Here is a 10,324-nt window from a genome sequence, read left to right on the forward strand (position 1 = left end):
TCCCGCGAAAGCAGCCAGCGGGGGAGAGAAAAAAAAAAAAAAAAAAAAAGATTGTCCCCACCCTACCTCTTAAGAAACACCCTCATCTCGAGAACCGGTTCGACCCCCCCGGCGCCCGGTTTCGCGGCTCGTTTCCCCGCCCGCTGCGACATTGTCCGCCCGCGCCATCGTTGTTCTTCGTCGTTCTCGAAGGGGGAAAAAAAAAAGAACTCGTAGCGCCCCTGCGATCTGCCGCGGGGGCATAGCCATGGAAGAATGTCTTAGCCACCGCAGACTGCTACTGTAAAAACCACACATCGTGAATGTACCCGAAGCGGGAAGTTTGGGGACAGTTGGATTCACTGGAAAAGGGCCGAGCGGGCCCGGGAGCACCGGGTGCCCTGGGGACCGGGAGGCACAGCGGGAAGTCGATCCCCGGCGGGCGGGACCTTTGAAAGACGGTATCGCCGCTCCCCTTCTTGTTTACCGCCGCCCGTGCGCCGCGGCCGGGTCGTTGTTTTTGGAGACGTTTCGCGGCAGGAAAACGACTCCGGTAGAGTTGACTGGCGCTTCTTGCGACAGGCAATCCGAGGTTTTTTTGGGGGGGCGGGGAGAAGAGCGCTGGCGTCGCCGCGCTGTGGCCAGGAAGCGCTTTCGACCGGAGCTCGGCGCTCGGCTCACCCTCCCCCCGTGCTAAGAATGTTCCACGGCCAAACCCAGTCAGGTGATGTTTTTTTTTTTTTTTTGTTTGTTTGTTTTTTGGGCCGAAGGAAGGAACCCTGTTCTTAAATGTGCCGATGTAGGTGTAGAATTTATATTTTAGCGTGCAGGGGCTTTGGCCCGGCGGTTGCATTTTTAATTACATTCCGATCAATGGTCATAAACAAAAGCACTCGTCGATATGGAGGCAATGTTAAGCTGTCTCAGGCGGGGAACAAGGCCATTTATTCACAGAGACCAAAAATAGAGGCCGAGCGAGAAAGACGGTGAGGGTGCGAACAAAGGAGCGAGAAGGAAAGGAGCGAGAACGTGAGCGAGAGAGAGAGAGAGAGGGAGGGGGCGAGCGAAAGAGAGAGAGAGAGAGAGGGAGGGAGAGACCACAGCACACCAGGCAGCCGTATGAAAGAAAACCAACAGGCCCATTTATAATAACGTCCATTTTATACCGTCCCCGTCAACATTTCTTTTATAATTTTACCTCCAGACCCCTTTAAGCACCTCTTAGCGCGCACACAATTTCCGACGATAATCAAGTCATAATGCGGCGTTTCGGCGAATTGTGTTTCCATTGTCAAGGAAGGGTCCATGTTGACGCCACCGCGTCCTTATTAGCTCGCTAATGGATGTTGTCAATGGGGAATCAGTCAAAATCATACATTTATAATAGGGGTCGGGCACGGGGGGGTCAGGGGTGCTATTGACAGAGAAACACTTCAGCACATCAAACAACCACGTCTAGTGATGTCACCGGGACAGATTTTAGCCGCGCTGGAAAAGAAAAAAAAAAAAAAAAAGGTTTTATTCCAAAATGATGATGATGATGATGATGATGATGATGATGTCCAGTACCCTGAATTCTCTGTTTGATTTCTCATCAATTCATCAAAAAAAAACAAAAAAAACATGTTTGTAAAGAATCCTTTTGTCATTGTTTGGTGCTTGAGCTGCGATCTGTACGCACCAGGGTTTACATTGTTCCCCATCTTTTATTTTTCCTTTTTTCCACTTTGTAAGAAATAGATGGTAGATGTGTCATTATGAAACGAAACATTTCGCGTAGAACTGGGATAAATGCATCTGATTTGAGGATTATTGTGACAAGTTACTACCAGGGAAACGGCAATGTTCATGTTATACTGTGATGAGCCAAAATAAAATACCATTTTCTGCCATCCTTCATTAGAAATATACATATATCATGTTATATATATATATATATATATATATATATATATATATATATATATATATATATATATATATATTTATTTATATATAATATATAAAAAATATATATAAACATATATATGTATATATATTTTTTATATTATATATATAAAAATATATATTATATGCATATATAAAAATATATATATATTTATATTTAAATATATATATATTCATATTATACATGTATATGTATATACACATATATATATATATATATATATATATATATATATATATACACACATATATGTATATATCACAGGCCTATAAGTGAGTTATGTGTTATTTGTTTGTCATAGTCGGATGGGAAAGTGAAGCTACAGTCAGTATTGATATGTTGAAGGTATTTTAGTTGAAGGTGATATTGGATTTGAAGATCTCTCCGTCCGTCTCTACGAAGGCTCGATGTTTTCCATATTCTAAATATGTAACTTTTTTTTTTTTTTTTTAATCATTCTATTGTGAAACGTCCTGTTATGCTGTTCTGCTGACGCTTGTCAGGGGGATGTCTCTGGCCGGCGCCGGGAGCCTCCTCCCCAGGGGCTGTTAACGCTTTTAACTGGGGGGGGGTCACCATGTGTGACCCCCTCCACCATGTGCTCCCTGTCCTCCTGCCCTCCAATATGACGGAGCCCAAAAACCTGTGGGCATCAGGGCACCTCTAACGGCAGCCGGGGTCAGGGGGTCGCGTTTGGATCGGAATGGGATTCCAACAGCTGTGAAGCGGGGTTTTGTGCGGGCACGCAATGTATTTAACCACTGATATCAGCTCAGATCGCCGTATTCTCTGTGGTATTTTTTCTCGTATGTGTTATTTGTGTTGTTTTGTTTTTTTTGTTTTTTTTTATCTGCTGCATTGCTGCGCTTTGGGGTATATGAGCTGTAATTATTGTCTTTGACAAATATTTTATTTTGCCTCTCCTTTCACAGCTGGGTAGTAAGCGTGTGAGTCACTTTCATATTGTTTTTCCGAGACGGTAACAAATATGAATAATGGAAGGCAATATCAAAACGCCCCCTTCGACAGCTGAAGTAATCATCATTGATATTCTCTCCCCCCGTGAATCTTGGTCAAGTTCTTTTCTGAGATTTAATCAAGTTCCTCTTTTCTATTTTTTTTTGTGCTCCCCCTCCACAGTCAAGATAACCATCCTCTTTCTATTTTTATGAATATGAATATATTTCTATCAGTATTCGGTCTTTCATGTCGGCACGTTCAGTCAAAAGCTCATAACTGAGATTTAATATCTGTGACGGTGACATGTTGACCCGTCTGACATTTTAGAAACGCGGGGCCACAGTTTGGAAGACGAGCCGACCGCTCGGGTCTCGTTCAATTCTCGCTCGTGTTTTTGTTCTCCAACGACAATTTCGAGTTTTTAATCTCCTCCGGCGCGTAGAGTTAAGGTTATTTCCCTCCATAAACTCTGAAGAGTTGTCGGTCAAATCCCAGCCGGGTCGACCGTCTGCTAGAGTAAAGGCTCAAATGCGGGCCATTTATTTTTTTGCCGTGAATAAACAAAAACGCGCACACAAACAATGAAAAACGACATGGCAATGGAAATAAAAAAGCGAGGCAGGGTTTGAGGCTTCATCTGTGAAGCGACGCCGAAACCGTGATAAATAGACAGTCAAGATCTACGACTGCAAAAACAAAACAAAACAAAAATGGTGTCGTCTCCGAGCCTCGGCGGTCGCGCTGCACCGTCGCGACGGCTCGTTTACCGCCCGCTGCCGCGGCGCGAGACGGACACGAGCGGAAACGACAGAACGCGGCGGATCTCTTTGCTTTGCCGCCGCCGCCTCCGGGAAATGCTCTAAACGTCCCTGGGATGGGTCTCGGGACGCCTCCGGCTCGCATGGGCTCGGCCGCCATCTTGGACGTCGCTTTTGTCTCTCATCGCCTTCTGCCGTCGTCACTCGCCGAGCGGCGCTCGACTCGGCGCTCGCTCTAGTCATTTCCTTTATCTGCTCTTCGCTGTCCCCGGTCTACGTTCCTATTGCTCATGACATCTGTACAATTTGTATATTATAAATTGATTTATATTTAATGTCAACACGTGTCATGTTGTCATTGTTCAGCTTTGATTCTACATTCCACTTACTGTTACACCTACATCCCCCCAAAGTCTCATCAAGCCTCGATACACACGAGAGTTGGGCGATATATCGATAGAATATCGATGTTGTGATATGAGACTAGATATCGTCTGGGATTTTGGGTGGTGGTGATATGGTTAAATGTTGTCTTAAAGGAGCATTAAAGTCGAATAAAGCACTTTCCTGAACGTTATAGGGTGTTCTAGCTGTTCTCGACGCCGCTGTCTGCTTGGTCATAATACCCACAAAAAAATGTAAATACAGTACGTTATGAAGGCACCAAAAGTCCTCCCCCACATCATCAAATGAACAATATTGAAGTATTGGTAAAAAAAAAAAAAAAAAAGTATTGTGATATTTGATTTAGTCAATATCACCCAGCCCTAATATTAATATACATTAAGAACAGAAAATGCAATACTGTACTGGATGAGACAGACAGACAGACAGATAGATAGATGTAGGTAATAATAATAAAGTAATATAAAGTAAAAATAATAAAAATACAAAAAAGTACTGTAATAGTGCGGGACTTTACAGTATTGGAGTAATACAACACAGTGTTTTACTGTCATACAACCTGGTGCATGGAGACAACGTTCCGCTTTTCTCCCCCTTTTAAAATGGAAAAGCAAGCAAATGACAGAACAACAAAGAGAGTCCTCCATCAACTGGCCAACACTGAAGGTGCATTGGATGGCAGAAGAGCCATGCGCAGAAAGCACTTCTGCGTCTTTCTGCTTCTGTGAGTCTTTCTGAAAAGCGGCTCCACCTGGTTATATCCCCGCCATCGCCATCGGCAACCCGACCATACAAATGGATCACCTTGATGGTTATTACACTCCGCCATCTCGACAAATAACATTCATTTCTCCAAACTGCCCCAGTTGCTTGGGTAGTTCATATCCACACTAGACCATAATAATAACAACTCCACATTTGGGGGAGAGAACTATATTTACAGTTGAGACAACCGGGCGCGATCTATTAATCATGAGGCGGGAGCCCAGGGGAGGGTAAGGTCATTAACAGGGGGAGAGGGGCTTTGCCTTCAACCAAAAACAAAACCACATCCATTGTGTCCACTACAGGAGGCGTTAATGGCTCTTGAATTACAGCTGGGGCCGGCGGAGGGCCGCTTAGCTGCTCCGAAACGCGGCAGCTCGGCTATTAAACCGACGGCCCGAGATTCCACCCGGGGGTGTAACCGCCGGGGGGCCAAGGGGTAATAGTTCAAAACGACCGCTGAGATCAGCGCCTTTCGCCGACAACGAAGTCACTTTTAATGAGTTCAACAAAAAAAGGAACATCAGAGCTCGCCGGGTACGCCGCGGCGGCGTCGGGGTCGTGGTTTGCTTTTCGACGCGGCGCGGAGAGCCGCCGAGGAGGGTCGACGTGTCTGACTGAGGAACAGGAACAGGAGGTCTCCCATCATGACCAGTTGGCTCTGCTCAGGAGCGTCTCACGTGTGCAGCCAAACCTGCCACAGCGCTGCCATCTAGTGGCGAAGACAAGTTTGACTAGTGTGCATAAGTATAAGTATCACTATAAGTTCAAGTTCAAGAGATTATTTGTCACATACATATACATACGGTCATACATATATGCAGTGAAATGTCATGACACCCGGCGATTACGCACAATAAGCTCTATAAGCTCTAAAAATACTCCTGCTCGCGCAGGCGGTTGGCAATTTTAATAGCCAGGACTTATACTCTGTGAGGTAAGTGCTGGGGGTATGTAAGTTCAGGTACTAATTCTAATAGAATTAATTGACTGTGTTGTATTAAACATACATTTAAATCCTCCTAAATGAAACTTACCTGAACTTACGTACCTCCAGCACTTACCTCACAGAGTATAAGTCCTGGCTATTAAAATTGCCAACCTTGCATCAGTAATAACATGAAAAATTACAATAAAAGTATAACTACTGCTGGTGCTGGGGAAATTGACAGTATCCAATATTGAATATGTTCTGCAATATTCTGCAAAATAGGACGGAGCTGAACCACGGCATCTGGATTGAACAAGTAGACCAACAAGTTCTCTTCGCCATCTTAAAGTGGTAATACATACAATTATTTTATTTAAAATTTCACTTTATTTAGCTGGCACTTGAAAAAAAACTAAAAATAAAAAAACAGCTGTTCAATGTGTTTGTGTTGTGTATGTTTGTGCTTTTATACACGCTGTGTCGACTACGCACGTTTTTAGTACTTTTAGAGCTTGTTGTGCGTAATCGCCGGGTGTCCTGGCATTTCACCGCGTGTCCCGCATGATCGCATGTGTACGCGTGTGACAAACAATCTCTCGAACCTGAACTTGTTTTACGTTGTTCGGTGGCAGGGTCCGCCTCCCCCTTGCCCTCCACCCTAAAAATGAACGGTCGCAAAAAAGAACAGCGCCCTCGGCGTGATGCGCCCGACGCAGGCGCCCTCACGCAATGCCACTTCAAGCGCGGACGCCACACCGCCCGAACACGACGGGGGCCCAACGGGAAGGTTGGGATCCCTGCGTCTTCCGCCTCGCGAGGGGTGCGGGGGAGGCCGCCGCCGCCGCTCCTTTTCGACCCGGTCTCCCGGTCCCCGTCCCGCCTCCACGGGCTGCGCGCGCGGCGCTCGCAGATTAACCGCTCGTTAATTAACGCGCGGTTGCCTCCCGTGCGCGCCGATCGCCGCCTTATCAGCCCTTCGTCAGGCCCTGGAATGTAAATTAATTAACGCTTCTCCTGTCATCCCTTAATTACCTTGGCCTCGGCGAGGAGGAGGAGGGGGGAGCGAGGAAAAAAACAAAAAAAAAACGCCCTTGTCAGCGGCTCGGTTTTCCGCGCGCCCCGGTTCTGATGACTTCGCGGGAGAACGGCGGTTGAAACGCGCCGGCACGTCGACGAGGTTGATGCTACGGATAAGATTCCTCCCCCCTCCCCGCTTCAAACTTTTTTTTTTTTTTTTTGTTCTCTTTGCTCAAGGTGACCCTCAACTTCCGTTCCAGGGGACGGGTTCGCTTGTCAAACCCGGGCCCCGTTAAAATGTCGTCTCCACTCGGTTCGCGGGCGTTCGTAGCACTTCGCCGGTGAGGGACTTACCGCTCTGCTGCAGCTCTTCACTGAGTTTAAATGTGTCTCCAATGGGGCAAATGTGTGAACCACTGAATAAGGCACCGGTTGTAAAATTGCAAACCCATCCCTTTACACTTTGAAATGTCATTAGCAAATAGATATTTAGTCATTTTCACGGGATTTTTTTGGGGGTTTGTTTTGTCTTTCCACGAGCACTTACTCAAACTGGGATTCTAACAACCAACGCAACGCACTCAAAGCTTAAACATGGACTTTTATTTCAACACAGAACCTTTTCGGGAGGCTGAGGCTGAGTCATGGCGCTTCCCCTTCGATGTGCCACGGTGGTTCACTGGAAGACAGCGCAAAGGAAGACATCAGGAAAAACAACACAGCCGTGGTTAAGCCTTTGGAATTTACAAAAACACCGCAGCGTCATTAGAGAGGATCGCGTGTTTCGTTCTTCGGCCCGTTTGGGTCGCGGAAAAAAAACAAAAAAAAAACAGCCGGAAAAGACTCTGCCGCCACAGCCAAGGGGAACCGGCGGTGGGAGGAGTACTCAGGAATTTTAAGTAAAAGCGCAAAGACCTCGAGTTAAAAAAAAAGAAATAAAATCACTGGCCAAGGTTTTGACGGCGCGCGGACCCCGCCCCCGGCCACCCCCGCCCCCGCCCCTCACCTGCCAGGGCCGGGCGCAGCAGAAGAAGCGCACGTCGTTGAGGGTGGAGTCGTCCAGGCCCGACTGGTACTCCTCCATCTTGGTCTCGATGCCGCAGATGCCGCCCTCGGAGCACGCCGGGCTCCAGTGGCCGTACTCCCCCCACTCGGTGCCAGGGCCCTCCATGGTGGGGTTGCTGCTGCAGCGGAACTTGACGTTGTTGGCGGCCGTGTCGTCCCCGAACAGGCCCTGGTGGGGCTCCACCCGCAGCTGGAAGGAGCTGAGCACCCCCCGGGGGCAGTACTGGGGCTGGGACCAGTCACCGAAGCTGGGGAGGAGAGGATTCACAGATGCCGGGTTCAATCCCTCCAGCTTGTATACTTATATAAGTACTCGTAAAAAAATATACATGACCCCTCCCCCACATGACGTGGTGGGGGAGGGGTTCAAAGCAAGGTCAGATCAGGAAGTAAATCCCTTCACGGGGTCTTTTCGAAAAAAATAAAACAGTAAAGTCGCTATTATTCTGACTTCAGGTTCCGTCTTCTTCTAGCAGTGTGGCGTGGCATGCACCCGGGGGGCCGTGGCGTGTACCACGGGGGGGGCGTGATGTGCACCTGGGGGGCGTGGCGTGTACCAGGGGGGCGTGGCATGTACTGGGGGGGGCATGTACCACGGGGGGGCGTGACGTGCACCTGGGGGGCGTGACGTGTACTGGGGGGGGCATGTACCACGGGGGGGCTGTGTACCGCAGCGCCCCCCCCCCCCCCGGTTCCTCCAAGCGGGAAACACAACATCATGAAAACATTGGCGAGAATCTAGGATGTTTTCTTTTTTTTGGGGGGGGGGTTTTCCCCTCCACATCTGAAAAGCTAATTTGCAGAGTCCTGGCAGAAGCAGCTGTTCCATCTCCAGCCTTAACAAGACGGGCAGCCGCCAAACTGCCAAACCCCCCGCCCCCCTCCCCCTTCAGAGTATTAATTTAGTCCTTATTTAACCTTCGTGCCGCCAGGTTAGTCCCAATTTAGGGGAAGGATTTACTTTCTACGGGGGGAGGTTTGGCTGCGTTTCACAGCCGGTGTGGTCACGGACAACGTCCCGATGAAGACGAACAAACTAAAAGCGTTTCATGTGAGGAAAAGAATAATGGAAGCACGATGAAAAGTTGGCAAATTTAACTCTTGCTGCAAACCATTTTTTTTGTGCTCTTTAACTCCACGGACAATAAAGGTAACCAAACGACAGTGAACCCATTTGCGTGCATGATATCAGCTGCAGTGTGTGTGTGTGTGTGTGTGTGTGTGTGTGTGTGCGTGCGCGCACTTGAACACTCGCCAGCATTAATAGAACTTTGGGGGTCGTCGTCTCCTCATAATCCAAAAGTCCTATTTATGCTGGTTTAACATTTGTTAACCATTTTTTTTATGCATCTCTTGATTTACTCTCAGGATTCAAAAATGTTACGGTGCTGTGTTAAATCTATATAATCTCACGTAATCCCAGGTTTTTGTTTTTTTCCCCATTGATGACTCTAGAAACGTGTGTGTTCATCATCATAACCTAATCTTGCAATTTCAAACAATGGAAGTCAACATTTTGTCTATATTTGAAAGATTCTTTGCACAAAAAGGATGAAGCCCCCCGGCACCGCCACCACCCCACGCACACGCACACGCACACACACACACACACACACACACACAGTCTAAATCCACTCACTATCCAGTGTGGGATTCCACAGAGTACAGAAAGCTACGATCTCCATCTTTGGCACAGATCAGGCGGATTCCATTCAGGGCGGTGTCGTCCTCAGCGTACTGGTTCTGCTCCACCTGGGGAATCACCAAAAAAAAAAAAAAAAAAGGTTTTGTACTTGTACCTTCTTCATGGTTTCGATACCAAAATAACACTGCGCTCAGTACAACATTTCAGTGGAATATTTTGGCACAATATACTCATGGGGAAACAAGTCCGCAGCTCTAACCCTGACGCTGAAGCCGACGGCGAAGAAGTTCTTGGGGCACATCTCGGGCCAGGTCCAGTTGCCAAACTGCTCCCCGTTGGTGACGGTGAGGACGGAGGAGTAGGGCCTGGCGTTGAAGGCCGAGCCGGCGCGGTGCAGGAAGCCCCTCTCCGCACAGAGCCCGGGGGTCAGGGCGGCCAGAGCGGCGAGCGAGGCCAGGAGGGCAGGAAGCAGGGACGCCATGTCGCGTTGGGGCCACAGAGGTGTGAGAGTTTGTCCGTGGAGGGGCCTCTTATAGCCTCACTGCGGGCCCCCGCTCCGGTGCAATGGGGCGTCGGCGCTCGTATCAGAATCAATCATTCACAGGCCCTGGCGAGAGGCCTGGGAACCAACAGATGTTGTTTGGCTGAGGAGAGGAAATTCTCTCTCACACACACACACACACACACACACACACATTTATCTCGGTAACAACTGCAGTATATTACTTCAACAGCGGTTTGACTTTTTCCAGACCACCTTTACTTGCGTAAATTGGCCGACACTTGATTATTCCCAGAGGTGAAATGCATTTTTTATGCTGCTTTCCCACAGAACTACCTACAGCCTATAC

General features: G+C 48.0%; 1 protein-coding gene across 1 annotated transcript; it reads right to left on the reverse strand.

Annotated features, from left to right (window-relative positions):
* Nucleotides 1-7,363: 7,363 nt before the first annotated feature.
* Nucleotides 7,364-9,954, reverse strand: LOC307234058 (vitelline membrane outer layer protein 1 homolog; the record flags this gene model as incomplete). The annotated part of the gene is made up of 4 exons (XM_080005618.1): nt 7,364-7,442; nt 7,770-8,076; nt 9,468-9,580; nt 9,733-9,954. 4 exons carry the CDS (start codon nt 9,952-9,954, stop codon nt 7,440-7,442), a joined length of 645 nt encoding a protein of 214 aa, XP_079861744.1. The 3' UTR covers nt 7,364-7,439.
* Nucleotides 9,955-10,324: the final 370 nt, after the last annotated feature.

This window comes from Zeus faber, assembly GCF_960531495.2.
Source record: "Zeus faber genome assembly, chromosome: 8".
NCBI lineage: Eukaryota > Metazoa > Chordata > Actinopteri > Zeiformes > Zeidae > Zeus > Zeus faber.